We start from the raw sequence: 27217 nt of genomic DNA on the forward strand, positions 1-27217 counted from the left end.
ATTTATCTATAATTTAGAGATCATGTCAGATGGCACTCAAGTCATTGCTGATTCCTAAACAACATGGTTGCACTACACTTCTGTACACTAACTTAAAGGTTCTTTGTTTCACACATTTTTACAGTGAAGAAAAGCCAACCAAAAAAACTAAATAAAAATAGGAAAGAAACCTAATGGATTAAATGATTTATAAGTTGCAATGGAGAAAATACTGGCGTTTAATTTAGAACAAAGGTAAAGACATTTAAGGCAGTTATTCATAAACTTACAAGCTCTCTAGATTCAGGAATGCACCAATTGATCGAAAAATTGCGAATGTGGGAAAAACAAAGTGACTGTAAGAATATCAGCTGATCAAATCAGCACAGATCAGTAAAAGGAAGGTCATACCTGACTAATTTCTAGTTGATTGTTTTTGAAGGCATATGCACAGTGGATATGGAAATATCTACAAGACCTTGAACTAATTAAGAAGGACTTTAATGTTAACTATTATCTTATTTCTTTATTTTCTACTTTCTGTATGATGGTCTGTAAATTTTAAAATTTTGTTTCTCTCTTCTACTACTTTGCACCCCTAAGATGGTGTCATGTGTGGCAACATTGCACAGCACTCCTGTACTTGTGTACAGATGATAATAAAGTCTAAATCTAAAATATTATTAAACATTAAAGCGCATTTGGAAATAATCATGGTTAAGAGGTCAGAGAGAGACATTATAAATAGAGGTAGAGGTAAATCAGTTGACCTTCCCAACCCACTCGCAATTGAGATCCTTAAAATGATGAAGGAGCACGAATGGCATCACCATACCACAGCTGGGGCAGATAAAGGCTGCCACTATTCTGCCATCTTGTCAGCTCTGGGAAGGTATGCTGAAGGAAGGAGGAAGACAGTACAGGAAGGCTCCCTCAATAAAAGGTACTTGATGCCTATTTTATGGACAGGATGTTGGGAAGGACTATGGGCTTGCTGAGAATCCCTCTACTCCACGAACCCAAAATAATTCAGCAGTGCCACAGGTCCTTTCCCAGTCCTAAGATTGCAACAGCAGCGTTACTTCCGCTGTGATGCTGCTGTGTAAGAGTGCTGTCAGGTAGCTAATCAGGACAGACTGCAGCCCCTCATGCGACTGCATGCCTCATTGGCTTGTGGTTTGACCAGGTTTCCTCAAAGAGGGGCAGCTCAGGTCACCATGCCTCAATGAGATTCTACCCAACATTTTTGCATTTTCTGTTGTTTTTTTTACTGAAGACATAGGAGGCATGTTAAGCTGGAGAGGGTTTAGAAGAGATTTACTAGATATTGCCAGATATGGAAGGGCAGGGTTATAAAGAAAGGCTGGGACTTTTTTCACTGGAACGTAGGAGATCGAGAAACAACCTTAAGAGAAGTTTATAAAATAATGAGGGGCATAGACACGGTTAATGAACTTGTAGGAGACAGTGCAAGTTGTCTTTTCCCTAGGATGGGGAATTTCAAGACAAGGGGATGCATTTTTAGAGTGAGGAGAGAAAGACAGAGGGTGATTCATGTGTGGAATGAACTTCCTAAGGAAATGGTGGATGTGGGTACAACTACAATCTTTAAACAATATTTAGATAAGTCCATGAATAGAAAAGGTTTGAAGGGATATGGGCAAGGTGGGATTAATTTAGTTTGGAATTAAGTTTGCCAAGGGCTAGGGGAACCGAAGGGTCTGTTTCTGTACTGTATGACTATTAACATTCACATTTTGATCAAGGATCCAACCTTGAGAAGTACTTTTTTTTATTAAACAGGAAAGGAAACATTGAGGTATACAATATTCAATGGTTATAACATAGTCAACAAACATTGCACTTTATAAGCATTATTTTCAAGATACCATGTGCCTCCTCCTCCACTGTATCAGAACAGAAAATTAAGTCAACGAATAATATGTGGCAAATATTTTACATTGAATAGACTCTCCACCAAGCTTTAAACATGTAAATTTTAGCATTCTTTGTTTCAAGCTATTTGCTACTGCCACATTGCCTCCTTCAGTCACTAACTGAAATTACTGGAGTTCAGGTTTCTCAATATTAATCTATTTCAATCCGGTCAGATGATTTAAAGTATTTTGCAGCAAGGAGTAGTGTCTTCTCCCCCCCATTAAAAATAAAATCACTTAGCTACTTTTCACTAACTGATTAATCAGAAGCACGAGGTGCTCCTTCAATAGTCATTACACCTTTTGAGACTGCTAACCTTCTGGTTCCAAATTAAAACATCACCACCATCAGAATAATCAAAGTGCAACATGAAAATGGGTATTCAGAGTTAGAACTAAAATCAACAGTTACAAGGCCACAAAGTGTTCAATAAAATTGGATTACACCAGGATATTGATGCCATTTTAACAATAGATTAAGCCATACTGCAGGCATTCAAACATGTGCCAGGGATAAAGCTCCAACTCAACTTAGAAACTGCAGACAAATGTTAACTCCAAGCATTGTAAAATGGCAACAACATTTTGATAGTTGACTACTGACTATTTTGAAGTCTATGAAACTCCATTTTAATTGAAAGCTGCTTATTTCAGGAACAGTGGAGAGTTGATTAGAGTTAGAGTGCAAGAGCTTGGAAACTTTTCCTTAGTTATTAACATCTGCCACCTATATGACTCTGGCCCTCCACCCTACCTTACTCAATCCCACAATAGTAAAACTGCTCTTTGGTTTGCCATGTTAACCTGCTGACTCAAGTGATGCAAGATGCATCAGGAATAAAAATATGGCCATGTCGTCTTAGGTCAGCACACTGAAACAGTTTTATTCATTGAAACTATTAAAAGATGTATTTTATATACTATATTAAAATAATTTCCTTCAATTAGAATTGGCCAAGGAAAAAGCTGATGAAGGCAAGTTATAGGTGTCATACATCATGCCAGTATGGCACATTTCTGCACAAAGGGAATGGCAGTACCAAATCGGTCCAAGTTCAATTCAGTATACAGTTGAACATTTAGCTGCAAAATTGATGGAACACCATTCAAAAGAATAAAACATGCATTTCCAGAGTATAAAGTTGACCTTCACTAGATTAGTCATCATTACACTAGTACCGAAAGGGCCAAATTCCACTCCATATTTTGCAGATTGTCGTACTAATAGACAACCAAGAAACAGTTACATTGTTTGATATTCTACCAAATTGTTATTCTAATGTCACATTGATGATGCTTTTATGGGGGTTGGAAGCACAGTGGTTGTTACATGGTTAGTAATCTAAATGGCTGCATTAGATTACTAGCTCCAATCCTACCAGCGTAATTGTGGGATTTAAATTGAATAAAATAAGTCTGATGTGAAATAGGTAGGAAAGCTGGAAAATAATTTGCTGAGCATATCTACTCTTCTTTTAATAAATACTGGACTTGAGCGGTCATCAACTCCTGTAGTGTCATTTTCACAGTTGAGAATTCAAAGCCTATAGATTCAAAACTCCATGATGTTCAGACCTGATCTCTTATCCTTTAACCTGTGCATCCACGTAGAGCAGGCTGCCCAGTAAGCACAATATTAAATGTAAAATGAATTTATTACTACTTGAAGCTAAAAAGCATCTCAGTTACAGAAATTCAACAACTATTTGACTCCCAGATTGTTGCAAATGCCAGGAGGTTGACTAATACACTTTGGAAAAGGAAATTTGTCATTTTTCTTCCTTCTGAGCCACAGCGATGTGGATCGCCTCATACCTGCTCTCTGAAATGACCCAAGCCACTCAAATTAACTGATAGATATCAGTAGTGCACAATAAACTCCGGCCTCACCAGTGACACCAAAACCTGATATATGGATTTTATAAAAAAATTCTATTTTTATATATTGCCACAACCAGTGTCACATTATGGGAAACAGACAGTTTACTTCGCCTCACTGAAATCCATGAAAGATTAGGACAGGCCTCTGATTCACTGTTATCCGTACATTATTATTTTAGGATATTCAAATAAGACTTAAAGCTACTCCTTTTGTAGCAGTTTTATTTCATTTTCCATAAGTCAGAAACCCAGTTGCTCATTGCAATTAATTTCTGTCCAACAAACCTCATGCTTATTATTAGTACATAATACATGTGCAGAGTTATTTCTGGTTTAACCAAATTTAAGAAATTAAACTATAGGTAGACAACAATAAAAGCATGATCCTTAATGCTTCTAAAAGTGTCAATCATCTTACCGATAATATGCAATGGATTTCAACAAGACCACAACATGATTAAATCTTAACTTTCTGTTTCGCTCGAGTATCAATTTGGTCTCCCACCCGCACAGTGAGAGTGAAACACCTTACTGAACTACCATACAGTGTTAGAAGCTCAGCTAATTTTGAATTAACAATCCATAGACTGAACTAAAAGCATTTCTCAAAATTGACTTTTCATCTTAACATATTTATCATAACTACGACAGAAACTAGGAGCTTCAAGAAACAAGTTCTTGATCATTTTAGACATAAGATTTCTATTTAAACCTGCAATAAATCCACACATACAAGTCAACATTTGATCAAAACCCAAATAAAACTGTCCATAAAAAGCAGCAATACATACTATATGTGTAAAATTTTTAATAGAACTTTCACTATAGTTAAGGACATTGTTTAAACACTTAGATTACTGCTTTGTAATTCCAATGAACGTTTTCATTTAACAATATGTCCACATTCCGAATTACAGTTTTCATAAGAATTAATTGAAAATGAAAAATATGCCAACTGGTTGATTGATAAAAATTTATGTTTAAAGTGTTAACACCAAAGCTAAAATTGATTTTAAAAAACAAATAAAGGTGACTTGGTTCAAAGGAAATTTTGAATCTATGATCAAATAAAAAAAGCAGTGGAAGGGGTGCCCAAAACCACAGACTAAAACAGATATTGCTGGAAAAGCTCAGTAGGTCTGGCAGCATCCATGGAGAGAACTCCGTTCTCAGTGAGGGTCACCCGAACGGAAACATTAATTCTGCTTTCTCTCCACAGATGCTGCCAGAACGATTCAGCTTCTCTAACAATGACATGGTTTTCATCTAGTATTGCCCAATATCAAAACTTTGCTTCTCAGCTAACGATTTACTAATTCTCAGCCTAACGAAAATGGATCAAATGACAAACATCAGCAGGATTTTCTACCACAGTGGAAAAGCTAAAACTAATGATAGCCACACAAGTTCATAATCAGAACCAGTAACAGTGGACACTGGCTAGTACAGAAAGAATTTCTATTGCATATTTCAGTTCCATCTACTTTTCTTGTCGATGTATAATTTATTTTGCAAACATTTTATACTCTATATTTGCAGTCACATCTCTTTTACCCAAGACAGCAAACCGACAGAATTTCATTTACCTGTATATCTGTGTCCTTCACTGGTTCAAGAGGCTCAAATGTTGTAGCTGCACTGAGACTTTCCAAGCGTTGAGAAATGTGAGAGATGTCTAATCCTTTAGAACTTAGCAGAATGGACCTGTATAAAGAAAAATAGGGGAGGGAAAAAAACTCAGCATTTGCAAAGTTTACTTATCGGCAATATTGCAACTTTACATGGGCTGGTTTTAGGCATTGACAATTATGTTGCACCAACTTTATGTTCTGTAAATCTTTTCCAATTCAACACACTATCAAAAGAATATTACATGCTGTTAAAATAGAGTAAAAAAGAAATGATTGCACTACTTTGATACAACATGAGGAATATTAGCATGTGGCCACATTTTCCCAATTTCAGCCACAGCCGCAGAAGCAACTAACTCTCATTTGCTAATTGAGAATGGATTATGGAGCAGCACTAAAAGAAACCAAGGTATAGAACTGCTCGTCTGCTATCACAGCATTAGATTGTTACTTGCGACAGGTGGCACAGAAGTGAAAAAACAGATTATTTTAAAAATTCAAGTAACATTCAAGATAAAACAACAAGCCTTCATTAAAAACTGAAATTTAGCATCTAAATATTTCTTTCGTGTGATTGTGTACTTTCAGTAAAAGGAAGCCAATGCATCTCAAGAAACTGTTAACTAATGAAGTGAGGACTTTCTTCCAGTTTAGTTATGCGTGGTTTTCTCACATCCATTACACAATTAAAGGCACACTTTGCGAAAAACAAATCAATTAGAAAGAGAAAAAGGCCGATCATTCCTGACAAATAACAGGGACTTTCCCATCCCCAATTTTCCCTCACCAAACAAATTAAACTAGGATCAAATAGGGAATTTACTTGATTTTGTAGCAGTGGTGGGGAAAGCCATTTAGCTCAGTTGGCTATACAGCTAGATGATTGAATTAGTGCCTCCAATCTGTTTGATCTGCTGTGACTGAAGTAGGTTTTGTAGATCACCCTCCAGTTTAAAAAAAACATGGTGCTGTACTGTGGATTTGTGAATAATCATCAAGGTCTTGCCTTTAGGCAGAGAGCTCAGAAGAAACCTTAAAAGCTCATGTTTCCATCTTAACAGCAAAAATCAATCAAAACAGGCCATCACCGCACAATCAAAACGTGCCATCAAAAACAACAGATTGCCTGACTTAACATAAGCATCACAGGAGAACTGGTCAAATTTTGTACAAATTGATTCACCGGTAAAGTAATTAGTGTACTGCTTCAGTTTATGTTAAGTAATTCGACAATAAAGTGATGAAACATCAGTGACAAAATTTAAATCATTCTCATAAGGTATCTACGGTAAGAATTCAACATATTCTTCATGGAAGTCAGCACTTCTACTCACGCTTTGACATCTGCTGTCTCCTGTGATGTGCGTGTCAGGGTCCTGGAGCGCAAGACCTCTCCAGCCTGCTGAATCTCCTGTAGGTTTCTTTCTACATGGGGAAGCTCAGACACACCTTCAGTTTCTGCTGCAAGCTGCTCAGCTTGCTGTAACAGCTCGCCGAAACCTTCCATATCCATAATAAACACTGAACAGATTCTGCAGAAAGGAAACAAAAGTAGAGACATACTGGGAGACAGCTTACGCATAAAATCTTTCACTTACATGGTGCTTTTTATATAGAAAGACCACTGTGGATGCTTCAGAGACAATGCAAAAATAGGTAACAAGCTCAAACTTTTCAGAGAGACAAGCAAAAAGGCACGGGCTTCAAGAAGGAAACGCTACACCTTAGATTAATGAAAGTCTGGAGGACACAGACACCTGAGAGAGAAGAGATGGTTTAGAGAAGTGGTGAGGCTGAAGATGGGGAGACGCAAGATAAAATAACTGAGCATGAAAATAAGAATTTTTAATTGATGGGAGTTGGGTCAGGAATATGATGGATGAGTGGAATGTTGTATTGGTTACCACATGAGCCACTGAGCCTCCAACGATCTGAAACAGCCTTGACAAAAGGCTAGAAAGGCCAGACCTATTTTTTCTGGAGATTAGAAGAGTCAGAGGTGACTATATTGAAACATAGAAGATGATGGTTTCTCTAATGGGAGGATCTAGAACTAGGAGCTGTAATGTAAGGAGACATCCTTTCAAAACAGAAATGAGTGAACATGTTCTCTCTCAGGATTGAGTATCTTTGGAATTCTCTTCAGCAAAATACAGTATCTTTAATTATTTTGAGGCAGAGGTAGATTGACTCGATTACCAAGGGAATGAGAGATTATTGGGGATAAGCAAGAATGTAGAGTGGAGATTAAAATCAGATCAACCACGAACTTATCAAATACAGTGGAACCTGAAAGGGCCAAGAGACCTGCTGCTGTTCTTTGTTCATACGTTGGCAATTTACACAGGGTGGAGAATGAGGCATTAGCCTGGAGACCATTGGAATAGTCTAGTTTGGGAGTGCCAATTCCAATGAGTTTGTTCTGGAAATCAATAGAGAGGGAGATAATAGTGGAGGCAGGTTAGATGCAGGCAATCTTTGTAGCAGTTATAGAAGTCATTGTTTAGCTCAGGATCAAATACGACCCCAAGATTTTAAACAGCTCATTTTAGCCCAGTAAGTGGCTAGGGAGCTGTCTGGAATCAGTGGCATGAGTAAGGACTTTCAGGCAATGGCCTGAATGACCAGTTTTTTCACCGTTTAACTGTAGCTCATCCAACACCAGGTATTGGACAAATAATCTGGCAGCCACGCAATGCTGCCTATTACAGAGCTGCACAAATGTTAAAAACAAACCACTTCATTTCCAACTCAAATCCTTTAATAAGATCTGCTAGATATTAACAGTGATTGCTGTGATACAGAATGTCACAGGTCAGAAGAGTCACCAAAATTGCAAGCATTCTTATGGACAAGAACATCATGTTAAGTCATGGAAGTAAGTTCAAGCCAAAAAGCACTCAAGCCTGTTATGCCATTAAATAAATCAAGTATGAATTACAGCCTTTCTAAAATACTTCCAAGTGAATTGCAACTGATACACAGATATTAAAAAATATAAAGAGAATGCTAGTCCAGGGAAAGTGCCGTCTAGTGCATTGCAATGAATAAGAACGCTCAGAAAACAAAATGGCTGCATTCTATGTGGATTGCTTTTGCCCATGTCATTGGGAGGATTGCAATCACAAAGTATTTATTTTGATTAACTGGCCCCTAAGCAACTACCTACTAAATGTCTAGAAATCCTACAGTGGTGATTCTCCAGGGTCTACTTTTAAAATCACTGCTTTGTTTTTCTATATAAATGATTTAGGAAATTGAATTCTGTAAATTAAATTCTATCAGGAAACTTAAAATGCAATAAAAGAGCAATAAATAATATGGATGAAACACGCAGAATGGTGAAGCCAATTGATGCGTGCAGCTGAAATGTAATGCAATGAAATGTGGAACAATACACTTTGATGGGAAGATTAAGACAAACAATATAAACTGAAAAGTACAATTTTAATGGGATGCAGAAACAGATACATGGAGGTGTATATATACATATGCTTGAAGATGGCAGGTAAAAGAAAAGAGCCTCCTTAATTGTTGGACTTGTTAATAAAAGGCATAAATAAACATAGCTGAAAATGTGTTGCTGGTTAAAGCACAGCAGGTTAGGCAGCATCCAAGGAATAGGAACATACGCAAGGCTATGCTAACCTTTTATAAATCATTGAATTGCCTCCAGTTGGAGTAGTGTATTCAATTCTGATCAACTTTTTGGAGGATGTCAAGGTCATATGATGTTAATTGCATATTAATTGGTGTTTCAATGCATTGTAGTCGTGACATTCATTCAGAACTTGTCTATCCCTACCTCTAGGCCAGAAAGTCTAGGTTCAATTCTCACTTCCCCTAGATATTGTCATTACAGGTCCAACCGACAGTTTGGTTAAAAGATGTAAAATATGTAACCAGATTGAAAAGGAGGCTGTCAGATTGGAAGTACTTGAAATATAAACATGTTGCCTTTGTAATTAAAAGTTTATAATTCCCTCACTCAGAGTCACAAAGTTACCAAAGAAATTGACTGTAATGGCAACAGGGATGTGAGGTCCTTCAGTTATGTGGTCAGCCTGGAGATGTGTTCTGCACCACAAATAGGTTAAGAGAAGATCTGGTAGAGATATTCAGAGTTTTGAGACAGCAGCTATCCATAAACTGTTAGGAATGGCATGAATAATTCAACACCACAGATTGAAGGATTTTGGCAAAAAAAAGATGACATCAGGAAACTGTTTTTTTAAAAAGGCAGCGAGATGCTATGATCTGAGAAACACTGCTTGAAAGAATTGTGAGAATAGACAACAGTAACTACCAAAACAAAAGTGAAAATTGGAAAATACTTGACAGCATGGAAAAATTAAGGAGTGCGAAGAAAGAGCAGAGGAGTTCGATTTAATTGGTTAGAATTGTCAAGCAACTGACAAAAGGCACAACAGGCCAACTGCTATGATTCTATGAATCCACTACCTAATCTATCAAAAGACAATGTCAGCTACACAATGGAAAAGTGTTGGTATTCCAGGAACAAACCAAAACAGGAAATTGTGAGAGAAATTCAGCACATTGGCCAGCGTCAGTGGGGAGGAAACAGTTAACGTTTAGAGTTTGATGACCCTTCTTCAGAACGACTATGCTGGGCTAAAGTTAACTCAGCTTTCTCTCCACAGATGCTGCCAAATGTGCTGAATTTCTCCAGCAATTTCTGTTTTGGTTTGTTCCAAATGTCCAGCATCCACAGTTCTTTGCTTTATTATTTCAGGAAGTGTTTTCTCAGCAGACAATGGAAATAGCATGCTCTGAAGTCAAAACATTGAAATCTGATGGTACCTGGGTTCTCTTCCCTGATTCTGATTAAAAAAAATCTTAAACTTCAGAGTTTTGGCTTGGGGATTTGAAAATGCCAGCTTTATTATAACAAAAATTGGGCAAACCTAATACCTGCCAGCTCTTCCAATTTACAATGTAATACAACATATCCCTGCTCCTTCGGCATTACTGGCCAAAATCCTGGAATTCCTTCCCTAATGGTATTGTGGGTCAGCTCACAGAAGGTGGACTGCAGCGGTTCAAGAAGGCAGCTCACCACCGCCTTCTCAAAGGGAGCTAGGGACAAACAATAAACGCTGGCCAGCCAGCAATGCCCACATCCCACAACTGGATGAAAAGAAATTATATTATGAATAGAAGTCATCAACAATTGACTTTTAAAGAAACATAAAGAAACAATTAACAACACAACAATACTTGATCAGGACAGCACAGGAATTCCTGAATAAATGCTTGTAATGGAGTTTGAAAACAATTTGCTCAGCGCATCCACTCTTTTAATAAATATAGGATATGAGCTGTCAACTCCTGTATCCTCATTTTCACAGACTGGATTCAAAGCCTTTAGATTCAAAACTCCAATATGAACAGATATAATCTCTTGTGCTCTAACCTGTGCCATCCAGAATTATAGATTAGGCTGAGCAGTAAAATAGATTGATGATTACTTGAGAAGCTTTAGAGCTTCAGTCACCATTTAATTTTCAAAGTTAAAAAAGTCAGAAAAGCAAAACAAGTTCAGAGCAGACTTAGTTCAACATCTTAACAATATAAAATGCAAAGGATTGATGCAGCTAGGTGATATACAAGTAAAATGATGATGCAAAATACTATAACACAAATTCAATGATCATTTGGCAACCACATTTTTACATGGTGCAGGAATCTGGATCTATCTTAAAGTAGACATCAAAATCAAAACTAGCTTTTAAACAAAAACAACAAAAAAGGTCGATGGTGGAAATCAGAAATTAAAAAAAGAAAAATGACTGAAAAACTCAGCAAGTCCAGATTAAGAAAAACATCTTTGGACTCAGAACTAACTGTTTCTCTTTACACAGCTGCTGCCAGACCTGTTGAGTTTTCCAGCACTTTCAGTTTTTATTTCCTAAAGTAGATGTGTTCCACACCACTTACGTAATAACAAATCAGATTTCTGAAGAATGAATTTGCACTTTTATAACATCATAACCTCACCTCCCAAACATCACAAAGTATTTAATATACAATGAATTACTTTAACATGTAACACTCTTACTTGGTAACAGAATCTAAAATTCCAAATCATATTGCAAGAAATGTAGCTGATGTGAAACTCTGAACATTGAGAGCTCCTGAAATATGTTTCTAAACAGTATAAACAGTGTAGGTACAGATTCCTGTGGCATGTGGAGTTATCAACTGGGTAAATAAATGGATGGGACAATTAACCTAGGGCTAGGAAAATCAGCTGCAGTACCTGTGGCCAAATATTATATATTCAGTTTTACTTGAAAGAAACATCTGGACACGTCAGTCAGTCAGGTGAAAGCAGGATCAGAACTGGGTTTACAAAAACAGAAATTACTGGAAAAACTCAGTAGTCCTGGATCATCTGTGGGGAGAAATCAGATTTAGCGTTTCAGATCCAGTGACCCTTCCTCAGACCCTCTGAGGACTCTTGATTTCTCTCCACAGATGCTGCCAGACCTACTGAGCTTTTCCAGCAATTTTTTTTCTGATTTACAACATCCACAGTTCCTTCAGTTTTTATTCAAAACTGGGTTTGCATGTGACTAAATTCAGAATTAAACCATCAATACACACTCACTGTTAAATAACAAATGTTTCATGTGTGATATGAGTGAAATCCTAGATTCAAGCACCTATTGAACTATGCTCTAATATGAATCGGTAGCCTGTGAAGAGCAGTAATGCTGGAGAGCGAGGGGGCAGGAGCACTGGTGAAATGTGAAACACAATGCTTAATCTATTTAATATTTTTAATCCACGAGCTGTGGCTTTCAAATAAATTTTTGTTGTCGGACTTTGCACCAGACAACATAATGGGATCATTGCATCTTTGTCTTGGCACAGTCTGTCATCAGAACGAGGAAACAACAGGCTTTCAACTAAATTGCCTCTGAACCTAAAGTGTGTTTCTGCAAGGGTATCACGTGTTTCTTATATCCCAAACAACTTCTACTTGCACTGCCCTTCAATGTTTAAACTCCGAAAATGCATAATGGGAAGATTTAGAATCAAGTAACAGCAACTAAAATTTGACAACACAATGAAAATCGCGACCACCAAATAGATGGGTTCTGACAATTGATTTTTAAAACATGAAATGAGGCAGAGATTCTAGGCAGGACGGGCCCAGAATAGGTTTGAAGTAGCTAAACAATGCTAATCAGAGTTGCAGAGTCAGCTGTACAGCACGGAATGAGACCATTCAGTCCATACCAACCAGATATCCCAACCCAATCTAGTCCCACCTGCCAGCACCCAACCCATATCCCTCCAAACCCTTCCTATCCATATACCCATACAAATGCCTTTTAAAATGTTGCAATTGTACTAGCCTCCACGACTTCCTCTGGCAGCTCATTCCATACACGTATCACCCTCTACATGAAAACGTTGCCCCGCAGGTCTCTTTAAATCTTTTCCCTTTCACCCTAAACCTACGCCCTACAGTTCTGGATTCCCCAACCCCAAGGAAGAGAATTTGCCTATTTATCCTATCCACGCCCCTCATGATTTTGTAAACTTCTATAAAGGTCATCCCCCAACGTTTGACACTACAAGAAAAACAGCCCCAGCCTGTTCAGCCTGTCCCTATAGCTCAAATCCTCCAACCCTAGCAATATCCTTGTAAATCTTTTCTGAACCCTTTCAAGTTTCACATCATCTCTCTGATAGAAAGGAGAACAGAATTGCACGCAATATTCTAAAAGTGGCCTAACCAATGTCCTGTACAGCCGTAACATGACCTCCCAACTCCTGTACTCAATACTCTGACCAATGAAGGAAAGCTTAGCAAATGCCTTCTTCACTATCCTATCTACCTGTGAATCCACTTTCAAGGAGCTGCGAACCTGCACTCCAAGGTCTCTTTGTTCAGCAACACTCCCTAGGACCTTACCATTAAGTGTATAAGTCCTGTTAAGATTTGCTTTTCCAAAATGCAGCACCTTGCATTTACCCGAATTAAACTCCATCTGCCACTTCTCAAGCCCATTGGCCCATCTGGTCCAGATCCCATTGTAATCAGAGGTAACCTTCTTCGCTGTTCACTGCACCTCCAATGTTGGTGTCATCTACAAATTTACTAACTATACCTCTTATTCTCACATCAAATCATTTCTATAAAAATGATGAAAAGTAGTGGGCCCAGCACCAATCCTTGTGGCACTCCACTGGTTACAGGCCTCCAGTCTAAAAAACAACAGTCCACCAAAATCTTCTGTCTTCTACCTTTGAGCCAGTTTTGTATCCAAATGGCTAGTTCTCCCTGTATTCCACAAGATCTAACATTGCTAACCAGTCTCTCATAGAGAACCTTGTCGAACGCCTTACTGAAGTCCATTTCGATCACATCCACCACTCTGCCCTCATCAATCCTCTGTTACTCCTTCAAAAACCTTAATCAAGTTTGTGAGACATGATTTCCCACACACAAAGCCATGTTTGACAATTCCTAAATCAGTCCTTGCCTTTCCAAATACACGTACATCCTGTCCCTCAGGATTCCCTCCAACAATTTGCCCACCACTAACATCAGACTCACTGGTCTATAGTCCCCTGGCAAGTCCTTACTACCCTTCTTAAAACAGTGGCACCATGTTAGCCAACTTCCAGTCTTCTGGCACCTCATCTGTGACCATCTCCCCCTCCTTTCATGCCTCCCTTTCTGTCCTTCCTGTAGTAGCATTCCTTAACACCATTTTCCTGCATTAATATTGTATTCATGACATCTTTAACAAATAGAAATCTAACAGTCTTCAACATACCTCTTTAAACAGTATCATGGCGACCTTCTATCCATATGACAGGACAAAATGTTTGATTAAAATCTCACCCAAAATGCAGCACTTCCAATAGCCCACAGTCTTGGAAGTACTACATTGGAATTTTATCATTGATTTCAAATCTTGGACTGGGGCTTGACTCCACAACCTTCTTGACTTGAGATAGGAATGAATTTCAAGTGAGCAACACATTAGCAGCAACACAGATAGATGGAAAATAACAAATCAGACGAATGAAGAACATTAAAAGGAGATCAAGGCTGCAGAAGATGACAGGGCATAACAAGATCATGGAGGAGTTAAGGATGAAACAGCCAGGAAGAAGCAACTTAACACCTTGCCATCAGGAGTTTCCATTTAAAAATGTGGAAACAGGAACTCCTGCCAACTTTCTGCCACATTGCGAGTTCCAAGCAAACAGAAGATCTTACTTTAATATAAAGAACTATTGCCAGGTAGTTAGGAAAAAATGGTTTCTTCCTATTTGTATTTATTATTACACCATCTGTGCAAGTGTCTTGTTTTTGCTTTTCTTGCCTCAATTCTTTGTGTACTTCCTTCTGTCACAGTCAGTTTTTAAATTTTCCTTTCAGATGGAGAGGAGAGGTAGCACAGTGCACTGTGCTCACTCAGCCAGTTCCCGAACTTCAGAATGAATTTGGTAGAGGTAATGGGAAAACTAATGCTGTCTCCCTTCTTATCCCTACCACGCCCCAGTAACCAATTACCATTATCGCTACACTATCACTTCTCAACGATCCATTCACTTCTATCAATATTATCACAACTGCTTAACAACTGAAAATGCCCTTAGTTTGTCCTTTAACCCTGGACTCACATAATTCTTTCCAGTCAGTTACCTCCCGAAAATCTAAGGGTCACCTTCATTTTGCTCCATGCTTTCCTCCTGTTTCAAAGTGAATCAATTTTTTTGCCTTTCAAAATTAAGGAAACTCCTTTTCTCTTTCACTATCAGGCTTTATCAGCATTTCAAACTATTCTTCTTCCTTTCCATCCCTCCCTCCCTAAACCTTGATCATAACCCCTTCAAAAATGTCAATATCACCCACCCTTCAATAGAGTTCTTCTGTTCAATTTTTCTTTCTTTATTCAGGTTGTCCAAATTCAGCTCAATTCAAACCTGCAATGAAGAATATATCAGCATATTACTTCATTAAATTTATTGGGAGTAGACTTTGCAGCTTGGATTGCGGAGGAAAACATTATAGAACACGGGACTGAAGTGGTCCTTGGCCGTAAAGACCAACAAGGGACATCAAAACACCACAAAGCTTGATTTCAACCAGGCTCTTGCGCATTAGCAGATCAGGTTAAATCGATCATTTGGCTACATTTATGGCTGCTGAATTTGCCAAGAGTACCGATAAATCCTCTGCAATTATGGTAATCTGGTAATGAAGCTTACCCCATATTTGCACACCAGGGAACACATCAGAAAATGGCCAAGATCCACAATTTTCCAATTCTATGGAAATTATTATAGAATCCAGTTCATCTACAAATGCGTTGTAGTGACAAGGTAGCTGGAATTGATTTGGCACTGGAGAGCACATTTTTGTAATTAATATTAGGCACTCAGAAGAGAGTCAACACTCTTTTGCAAGAATCTGCAATGCAGCACAAACTAGCCAGTGTACTTCCCAGCCAACCTGGATATTAAATTTGGTATTGATCTGGTTGTGGAATACACTTCCTGCGTAGCACATTCACACTTGCCCAGAGAAAAATAAGCACTAAAAGTTCTGATCCAAAGCTGATCTTTGACGGACTGTAACAAAAATCTGAAACTTAAATTTTGGGTTTTTTTTTGCAACAATTGCTCTGCAATAGCCTCTTTCTAGTCAAGAAGTGGAGATACTAAGAGCAAATAACAGCAAGAACTATTCAAAGCAATCATTTAAAGAGGAGTGATTTTTGTTGACATCAAGCCAATTTTGACACTAAAATTTATAGGAAAGGTAAAAATAAAGGTAACGTAGTGAGTTCTGTTAATCTGTCAATTAATGACGTAGCTTCTTGCGCACATGGGTTCTTGGGGCACGGTTGTAGTGTCCCTACCTCTGAACCATCAAGTCCCACTTAAGTTCAGTGGGACACGAACAGGCTGAAATGATGGGTCTACCAGGACAGTCCTGTTTGTGGATTTGAAAAGATGGCGAAGTGTTCGAATAATTTGGTTGGAATTATGCCTGGATCAGTTGACTTTTCAGCTTTAAATTCTCAAGAGATCTCAAAAGACTTCCCATTGCTGCATTACAGCAGTCTCACTTGTTGATAAAAACTTTTGAAATGGAGGTGTCATATCACCAACAATATCTGTAAAATATTTATAAATGACATTGGAGTGTGGCAGGTACTGAACTCCAATTAAAAAATGCAACAATCTGAGGGAACTGGGAAGATAACATCATTAGTTTAACAGGACAAGTTATACCAAAGGGTCTGTTTCTGTGCTGTACATCTCTATGACTCTATGTTGATCAGACAATGGATTATCCAGTTTGAACTGGTCATGGCAGAAACTTTGGGCTTGCAATTACATTCTAGACCTTGTGATGATGATCGCACCACTTTGGAAAAGCAAGGAGCTGAAATTGCATCACATTTACTAAAAATAGCAGAAGCATTGGGCACTTCAGGCCAAAAGTAGAAGATACCTTGCAGCTTAAAGCTTAGGAACTGTTGTCCCCAATCATCCATGTCACACACTGTGTTGATCCGTTAATGTCAGGCAGAACTAGCAATTAGAGGAATCAGAATAAAGTTATGATTGCTATCAAGAAGGCACATGATCCCACTTTCTTAGCAGAGACACAGTTTGGTTAAAAATCTTATCCAAATCTGCTGTTAAAGAGAGTCAGGTTGGTGTTGAGGATGAGTTTGTGGCAGCGATATAGTTCCCTGTGACACGAGGTAAATAAGGGCAGCATAGGTAATGTCATAAAATATTATAGGATGTGCTGGAAGTTCTGAAGTAGTGCCATACTGGATACTCAACATCAATTTTGTCTCTCTCTCTCCACAGATGCTGCCAGACCTGCTGAGTTTCTCCAGCACTTCCTGGTTATAATTCAGATTTCCAGCATCAACAACATTTTGCTTTTAACTGCTGAAGTTGTAATTTTGTTGAGAGAAGTTGGAGACTTTCCTTTAGAAAGCATCAATGCACATACACCCTTTTAAAAACTGATCAATATCTTGAGAAATGAAGAGACTCATAGATTGAAAAATTGAGACCTGAGATACAAAACGTCTTTGCTCAGCAGGTTTTGAATACTTGAAATTCTCTACAAGAGCACAGAGGATGCCAGATCTGCATATACTCAAAACAGGATTGGTAGAACTTTGAATCTTAAGGAGATGGAAGGTTGTGTGGACAGTTGGGAAGGTGGAGTTGAAGTAAGAGATCAGCTGTGACCTTATTAAAAAGCAGAGTAGGGCAAATACCTTTCTTGTAAGCATATACAAAATCAGATCTTCATTGCATCTTAATTTTCTATAAATCCAGTCTCTTGCCTTTGTCTGTTTGTACTGCTCATTCACACCGGTTATTCACCATTAATTAAAACAGACAACATCAGGTCACCTTGACAACTGAAAAACATTAACATTTGGCCAAGGAGGAATTTATTCCTCCTCCCTCTTCACCAAGTAAAATTATAAAGCACTGGGGTACCTCCCAATGCTCTGACTACAAACAGGTGTGAAGTTAACATCCTGAACCTAGACAATTTTCCCTCCCCTAACTTGGGAGTGCTGAGCCCAATCATGGCACCATGATAAAAGATAAGCTATTCAGCACAATGCTGTAACTTAAAGTGGAAGCTTCCTTGTTCACACTCACTCAGCTGCCCAAAAAAAGGATGTGTGAATCAAGGTATTTCCAGCTTTGGAAAAGACAGAGGAAAGGAATGAAAGCAACATCATTGCAGCTTGGAAGGAGGCAGAAAGTAGGACATTGACAGGGGCAGTAATGGTGCAACTGAATTGAGCTGCACTGCTGTACAAGCCTGGAAAACTGTGCAATAAAATAAGTGCAAGTCAGTTTGGAGCTAATGCCTATTCTGAGCATCTAATACATGATCCATTCATTCTTGTCTTCTCCACCAGAACTGCACCACATCAAATCAGGAAGGAGACTTGTTAAGCATATTTTAAAATTACAACCTCCCGGTCTACACAAGTAAAGTCTTCATTTATTGTGTCAAAAAAATACTGGTCAGCTCAATGAGAAAGATCAAAGCTAATATGGAAACTCTCAAAAATATACTTCGTAAAATACCAGGTTTAAAATTTAGAATCTTATTATGAGAGCCCTTCCAGTGTTGCTGACCATGGGTTGTATCCTCGTCGTTCTAGCTTTCGGCTTCCCTGAAGCAACGTCTCCTGTGACCTAAGAGACCAATACTGGAGTGACAGTCCTGGTCACAAAGGTCACATCTGTATGTGGTTGTTGATCTGCTGCACTCCATCCTGCGTGCCCGCTTGTCTGCTGCAGCGCTCCTCAGTTTCTTTTCCCCTGGTTTAAGGTGTTGGTTCAGGGTGTTTCTCCATCTAGTGTGGCCAGCTGCAAGCCTTTCTTAGGACCCTGTAATATCAAGCGCCTTCATGCCCCTCATGCAGACATCTTCGTTGCGGAGCTGGGGTCACCCAGTGGGTCTCTTCCCGGATGCAAGCTCTCCATTGAGAATATCCTCTGGGATGCGGACATCCTCCATGCGGTGGACGTGGCCCAGCTAGCGCAGTCTCCACTGCCTGAGCAGAGTGTACATGTGGGGAAGGCCAAGATAGGATTGCTACATTGGACATGGTCTTGCCAGAATATGCCCAGGATATAGTAAACGTTCCTCAAGTGGAAGGCGTTCAGTCTTCTCTCCTGTCTGGCATATGTAGTCCATGTCTCACAGCTGTACAGCAGTGTGCTTATGATGCAGGCATTGTAGACTGACATTTTTGTCTTCACTGTCAGCTTGGGATTTGTCCATACTCGAGTCGTGAGGCGAGCAAGACTGGAGACTGCTTTCCTGATCTTCTTGTCGAAGGAGAGGTTGTCAGTGATGGTCGAACCATGGTATGTAAACTGATAGACGACACTGGTGATGACCGGTGGTGCTTTTGCGTCCTGTCCCAGGATGCTCGACTTCTTCAGACTGATAGTCAGCCTGAAATCCTTGCAAGCGCGAGAGAGGGTCTGTCAGTGACTGGAGTTCCTACTGAGTGCGTGTTGCAAACGCAGCATTGTCGGCAAACAGCATGTTCCTAATGTGTGCCGCACGGACGTTAGTCTTGGCTCTGAGGCAGGTCAGGTTGAAGAACCTGCCATCTGATTTAGTGTGTAGGTAAATCCCCTCCACTGCGGTGCCAAAGGCATGTTTCAGGAGCACAGCAAAAAAAAATGTCCCAAAGAGAGTGTGGAAGTAAGAACGCAGCCAGTGTGGATGCAGAAGGGCTCAGTCGGACTGCACTGTTCCCTTCATGTTACTGCAGAAGAATTCAATCATGTGTAGATATTTTGGTGAGCAGGTTTCTTTAGGAGAACCTTGAAAAGGCCATTTCTGCTGACTAGGTCAAACGCCTTGGTGGGGTCGATGAAGGCGACAGACAGGGCCGTTTTCTGTTCCCTGCACTTCTCCTGCAGTTGGCGAAGGAAGATCATGTCTGTTGTTGTCCTTTTAACTCAGAAGCTGAACTGTGACTCTGGGTACACACATTCTGCCAGTTTCCGCATGCGAGTCAAGATGACCCAAGAAAAGGCTTTGCCAACAGTGTTGAGGAGAAAGATGCCCCTTTAGTTGTTGCAGTCCCTTCTCTCACCCTTGTTCTTGTACAGGGCAATGATCTTAGCATCCTTCATGGCCTGTGGTACAGGTTCTTCTTGCCAGCACTGGCAGAGGACACTGGCAATGGGAGCAGGAAACTGGCCTTTCAACACCTGATCAGATCAGGAGGAATCCCGTCACCACCCGGGGCCTTACCAGAGACCAGGCTGTCAATGGCCTTGTTGAGCTCTTCTATTGATGGCTCTGCGTCTTGCTCGTCCATGGTTGGCAAGCACGTGAAGGCATCAAGTATTGAAGCAGACACTGTATGCTCTCTGGAGTAGAGATCAGAGTAGTGTTTAACCCACCTCTCTACCTGCTGGCCTTTGGATAGTAGTAATAGGATAGGTCAGAGTCAGCATGGATTTATGAAGGGGAAAATCATGCTTGACTAATCTTCTGGAGTTTTTTGAGATTGTAACTCTGAAGATGGATGAGGGAGATCCACTAGATGTAGTGTAATTGGACTTTCAGAAAGCTTTTGATAAAGTCCCACATAGGAGCTTAGTGAGCAAAATTAGGGCGCAATTAGGGTACTGGGGGCAAAGTACTAACTTGGATTGAAAATTGGTTGCCTGATAGGAAACAAAGAGTAGTGATAAACGGCTCCATTTCGGAATGGCAGGCAGTGACCAGTGGGGTACCGCAGGGATCAGTGCTGGGACTGAAGCTTTTTACAACATATATTAATGATATAGAAGATGGTATTAGTAATAACATTAGCAAATTTGCTGATCATACTAAGCTGAGTGGCAGGGTGAAATGTGATGAGGATGTTAGGAGATTACAGGGTGACCTGGACAGGTTAGGTGAGTGGTCAGATGCATGGCAGATGCAGTTTAATGTGGATAAATGTATGGTTATCCATTTTGGTGGCAAGAACAGGAAGGCAGATTACTACCTAAATAGAATCAATTTAGGTAAAGGGGCAGTACAAAGAGATCTGGGTGTTCTTGTACACCAGTCAATGAAGGTAAGCATACAGGTACAGCAGGTAGTGAAGAAGGCTAATAGCATGCTGGCCTTCATAACAACAGGGATTGAGTATAGAAGCGAAGAGGTTCTTCTGTAGCTGTACAGGGCCCTGGTGAGATCACACCTGGAGTACTGCGTGCAGTTCTGGTCTCCAAATTTGAGGAAAGACATTCTGGGTATTGAGGGAGTGCAGCGTAGGTTCACGAGGTCAACTCCTGGAATGGCGGGACTACCTTACTGAAAGACTGGAGCGACTGGGCTTGTATACCCTTGAGTTTAGAAGACTGAGAGGGGATCTGATTGAGACATATAAGATTATTAAAGGATACTCTGGAGGCAGGAAACATGTTTCCGCAGATGGGTGAGTGCCGAACTAGAAGACACAGCTTAAAAATACGGGGTATGCTGGGTCTGTATTGTCTGCACTTTTGTATGTAACAGTATTGTCTAATGTACAAATGTCATTATCACTGTCTTGTCATATGTGGAACTGGGATTTGAGGTTTGTCCTCATCTCCCTGTAAAATGGGAGAACAGTAGGGTTTGGGGCCTAGCTTTGCTGCTCCTCTCCCTTGTAAAATTGTTGTCTCTTGTGTACAGCCATAAATGTTTTTTGTAAACTGTTTTGTAATTTGTTTAATAAAATTTTAAAAATGAAAAAAAAATACAAATACAAATACGGAGTAGACCATTTAGGACAGAGAAGAAGAGAAACTTCTTCACCCAGAGAGTGGTGGCTGTGTGGAATGCTCTGCCCCAGAGGACAGTGGAGGCCCAGTCTCTGGATTCATTTAAGAAAGAATTGGATAGAGCTCTCAAGGATAGTGGAATCAAGGGTTATGGAGATAAGACAGGAACAGGATACTGATTAAGGATGATCAGCCATGATCATATTGAATGGTGGTGCAGGCTCGAAGGGCAGAATGGCCTACTCCTGTACCTACTGTCCTTTGTCTATTATCTGTGATTACTTCCCCAGTAGAGGATTTAAGGGGAACTATCTTGCTCTGAGCTGGTCCTAGTGCCTTCTTGATGCCATCATATATTCCCCTAATGTTCCCCATTATAGTGGCCATCTGAATTTCCTCACTTAGCTGTGTCCAGTACTCGTTAGCGCACTGCATGGCGGTCTGCTGAACCTTGTTCCTGGCAGTCCGGAGAATCTGCAGGTACTTTCCACTAGCTAACCGTTTGTACTCAGCTTGAGCAACACACTTGGCTTCAACAATGGGGGTCATCTGGGTTGCCTTAGCCTCAAACCAGACATGTGTCTTGCAGGTTTTCTTCCCAAACATAACCAGGGATGTGTGTTGCATAGCATCCCGCAAGGTTTCCCACTTCTCTGTGGCGGAGTCTCCGTTTCGCGAGGCGCTGAGTTCTCTCTTGAAAACCTCGGAGAAACGTTGCACAAGGTCTGGCTGGGACATCTTGCTGACTTTGATGCAAGAGTTCCCCTGTTACTTGGTGCGATAGAATCTCTTAGGTTGCAGCCTGATCTTGCAACACACTAAGGAGCGGTTTATGTCGCAGTCCGCACTATGATAAAGAGCCTGCGTGGAGAACATGTTTGATGGCAGCACGTCTAACTAGGATCAGATCGAGTTGGTGCCAATCCTTTGAGCATGGGTGTCTCCAGGAAACCTTGTGCTGAGGCTTTGTCTGGAAGCAGGAGTTGGTGATGCACAAACCGTGGTAAGTGCACAGCTCAAGCAGTCGCTGTCTGTTCTCATTCATTTTTGCCCACACCAAAATGCCCAAGGCAGAAGGGCCATGAGTTGTGGTCTGCACCCACTCTGGCATTGAAGTTGCCTAGAAGAACAAGTTGTTCCTTCCTAGGGATACTGCTAATGAGAGATACAAGTTGGTCATAAAACTCATCCTGTGTGTCTGGCGTAGAGGACAGTGTCAGGACATACACGCTGACAAGGGTGACTGGGCCTGCAGTGGTATTGGGGTGAAGAGTCAGGAGTGACTCTGAGCCATTGCTGCCTGACTCTCCTGTGTTCATGAGGCTGTCCTTTACTGCGAAGCCAACCCCATGTTCTCTGGGCTCACGAGAGCCGTTCCCCAGCCAGTAAAATCCGTAGTTCTTCTTTCAGTGAGCACGCCTCTCCCAGTCTTGTTTCCTGGAGGGCAGCTATGCCCACATTGAATCTCTTGAGTTTGTTATTTATGAGAGCTGATTTCCTTGAGTCGCTGACATCTTGGAGGTTTTCTAAGAGGCTGGTCATCAATGACTGGATGCTCCAACTTCCCAGTTTTAGAGCAGCTCTCTTCGGTCGCTTGGTTCTGCGATTACAGTCTGCTGCTCGGATAATTCCTAATCCCCATGCGGGATAATTCCTAACCCACTGAAGATAGCAGATTGTAGCAGGACGATAGCTGTCCAGTGGGATCCGACAATCCTTCCCACCATCAGAAGCAACCCCTGGCGTCGCGCACTATGCCAATCTAGCGATGACTTAAAACTGCTGGGTGACGGTGATGGCCGAGTTCTGGGAGCACTGCCAAAGCCACTGTCCTTACTAGGAGATCATGCTTTAAAAGGACATGCAGCTATAAATGAGTGTATAGCTATGGACTTTGAAACTGATCATTAAAAATAATGAATCTGTCTATTTAAAAGGCTGGATAATTAACCTACTTGCCAGACAGGAGCAAAATGTCTGCAGTTTTACCAAGGACAGAATTTACATTTAAATGCAAAGCATTGAGTTCGGGAAAGATTTGCAGAGTATGATGGGCCAAACAAAGACAGTTCCTGCTCCAAGAGTTCCAAACTTTAATAATGAAAATCAGAATTTAAAATTGGTGTGAATGGAGGGTGTTGCATTGCATCTGAATTGCATCCCCAAGCTTCTCAGTATAAAACAGCAAGGGACTTAGCCATTTTTTGCAGTAGATCTTTCTGTCCACAAAAACATTGCTCCATAAATCAGGCTATATAATACTAATCCTATACTTCATTACAAATACGTGTAAAACTGGGTCACTAACTTCATGTGCATTTTTGGCTACATAGTCACTTAGGCTAAAGCCATGTAATATAACTAATAAATAGGAGATCATAGGGAGATGGATCTACCATTGCAGTGGCTTGCATTTGAAGGTGTGGAGAACTCATACTGAATGTAAAACATATTGCTTGCATCTCCACAACGCAATAACTGCTGCGATTTCAACATCTTTTAGAGTGTTTAAAAATGTTATCTACATTTGTGACTTTGCCAACCATCTGGTCTTAAGTGAACCGCTGATAACATTACCTTCAAATTCAATATGTGCATCTACAGCAATACAAAAATTGCTGCTATCTCAATTCTCACTTCTTTACAAAGAATGAGAAACTTCAAACAGGTTGAAAAATAAGCCTATTCTGATTGTTTGAAGGCAGGTTTACTGCATGCAGGGCAGCTTTATAGTGATTTAATTCAGAATTCAAGTCCAGAAAATATGATTACTATGAAAATTTAAGTATATTTCAAAGGCTGGTTCCTGCAGATGATTGAGCTGTTTGTCTCCCCAGAGACAACAGTTACATTCTGAAAGTGACAGTATAAAAATAATCAAAACAGCAGCCTGTGATTGCTCCCATTTCTACCAGAGCAGAAGTGGCTGAACATCATTGTGTTCAACACTCATTCTACACATATCACATGTAGGTAAAAGCCTGAAAAGAAAATCAAACAGGGTCCTGAGCAACCTTTTTAAGAGTAACAGTATCAAATACATAAAGGCAAAGATGTGCCAATTGAAAAGTGATTTCACATAATTGTGGGTTCACCACCTCAACTGCAAATTTCACCAACATCCTTTTTCTTTGTTCCTTTCCATAAGTTTAAATCTCATTACTTATGCATTCAAATTTTGCCAAGAATAGTCATCGTTATAACTGCCTTTTTCATGTTCGGTACACGAAAGATCTTCAAGCCATCTTGAATGGTGACTTGTTCCTTCCTCTTGTTAGGTTACTCCTCCCCAATCAGTTTTTCATATTTACTCATTGCAGCTCGCTGTAACCTTCCCATTCCTTCAACCCACATTGCTAAATGGTTTCCCAATATTTACTGTCAAATAAGCGGCAAATTCTTCAGATCTGGAAGAATGGAAAAGATTGTCTTTGGTTCCTGTGCTGTACTCTTATGAGATTCTATTCTCCTTCATCACCATCTCGGTTGAAACATACAAACTCAGTATCCTATCCAATCCGGAGACAAGCTTCTCAAACCTTCAGCTCTCTAACCACCTATAAATGACCTAACTTCCTACTCTAACATCATTCACCTCTGCTGCACCCCAATAACATCTGAACTCGCAACTATGCCATTCTGATCATCACCAGGTTCAATTATTTAAATAAGAGGCAAATACTGCAGGCACTGGAAATCTGAAAGATAAAAGACTTGTGTAAAGATTCATGGCTCAGGTGCCAGTTGTTGTGGTTGTGGGTATGTTTGCTGAGCTGGGAAGCTGATTTGCAGACGTTTCGTCTCATCTGGGAGATACCTTCAGTGCTTTGGAGCCTCCTGTGAAACACTGTTGTGCTGTCTCTTCTGGAATATATTTGGTTCCGTTTCTGCGTTATAGTGGCCAGTATATTGGGTCAAAGTCAATGTGCTTGTCGATGGAATCTGTGGCTAAGTGTCATGCTTCTCGAAATTCTCTAGCTGTCCTCAGTTTAGTTTGTCCTATTATTGCTGTGTTGTCCCAGTCGGATTTGTGGTCCTTGTCACCTGTGTGTATGGCTACTAGGGACAGCTGGTCATGGTGTTTACTGGCTAGTTGATGTTCATGGATGTGGATTGCTAGTTGTCTGCCTGTTTGTCCTAAATGGTGTTTCATGCAGTCTTTGCATGGAATCCTGTAAATTACATTAGTCCACGCACATGCTGGGCATAGCGTCTTTTCTCCTGGTGAGTTGTTGTCTGAGCGTAGCTGTCAGTTTATGGGCTGTCATGGCTCCCAGTGGTTGGAGAAGTCTGGCTGTCAGTTCCAAGACAGTTTTTAGGTAAGGCAACGTGGCTAGTGAGTTAGGTCATGGCATGTTCTCATCGCATTGTTTATCTGTTCGGTGTCTGCAGATGAAGTCGCGAGGATATCTTTCTTGGCAAATTCTCTGCAGGGGTGATCATCTTCCCATTGTAGGGGCTAGAAACTCTAGCCAGAGAGACAATAGCCAACCTCCTGGATAGGTAGAACAGACAACATGACAGGGAATCTATCAACAAGGACTGTATGCTTAAACTACTAGACCTGCTCAACGATACACTTCACATTCAACAAACAAATATATGAACAGATCAATGGGACATCTATGGGGCTCACCCATCTCTGGGTTCATAGCAGAAGCAGCGATGCAAAGATTGGAACAAACAACCCGACCACTAATCCTACCAATACTCTTGATCAGATACGTACATGAACTTCTGTGATCATTAAGAGAACAGAAATCAAGAAAACGCACAAGATTGTCAATTCCATGCTCATAGGGGTTACATTTACGAAAGAGGAGGAAACCATAATCAACTCCCATTTCTGGATATGATGGTACAAAGAACACAGAATGGTGAATGCATCACAAAAAAAAGTGTATAGGAAAGCCACACACTTTCAAGTCCTAAATTACAACACCAACCAACAAAACGCACAAGAGAAGCTGCATTAGGACCCTGTTCAAAAAGGGCTACAACACACGGCAACACTCCCGACCTACGAAAGGAAGAAGAACACCTCTACAGATAATTCGCCAGGAACGGATATCCCCACGACTTCATCTGCAGACGCCTAACAGATAAACACAATGCAACAAGAACATGTCATGATCTAACTCACTAGCCATGTAAATTTATAAACTGGATACGTTTATAAACCTACAACAAAAGAGCAGGGAAATAGCTCTGCCAAAGAGGTATAACACTGTCATAGTGGGTTGAAGGGTCTATTTCTCTCCTGTATCATTCCATGATTCTGCGAAGGTGTGAATCTCTCAAAATAATGTAAATTCTGAACTTCATTCAAGTGCCTTATTAAACTACCAAATATTTTGACACTATTTAGTAGTGGCTTTCAGCTGAAATGAAATTTTTGCACACAGGATAAACATGCACTCTCAAAAAGATTCCTGCCAGGTCATAGATCAT

At 40.2% G+C, this 27217-nt stretch overlaps 1 protein-coding gene across 2 annotated transcripts in view; it reads right to left on the reverse strand.

Moving 5' to 3' along the window:
• Positions 1-27217, reverse strand: part of nup93 (nucleoporin 93) — a 131672-nt gene that overhangs the window by 97222 nt on the left and 7233 nt on the right. Inside the window, exons 2-4 of one of the 2 annotated variants that reach the window (XM_060837778.1) lie at positions 15333-15403; positions 6763-6960; positions 5384-5501 (exon numbers count right to left, since the gene is read on the reverse strand). In XM_060837778.1, the coding sequence (XP_060693761.1) occupies positions 5384-5501; positions 6763-6941 (297 nt within the window). In that variant the 5' untranslated portion in view covers positions 6942-6960; positions 15333-15403. The remainder of the gene's footprint in view (positions 1-5383; positions 5502-6762; positions 6961-15332; positions 15404-27217) is intronic. The other variant, XM_060837777.1, reaches the window with a different exon arrangement.

The sequence above is a fragment of the Hemiscyllium ocellatum genome, chromosome 17 (genome assembly GCF_020745735.1).
Source record: "Hemiscyllium ocellatum isolate sHemOce1 chromosome 17, sHemOce1.pat.X.cur, whole genome shotgun sequence".
NCBI lineage: Eukaryota > Metazoa > Chordata > Chondrichthyes > Orectolobiformes > Hemiscylliidae > Hemiscyllium > Hemiscyllium ocellatum.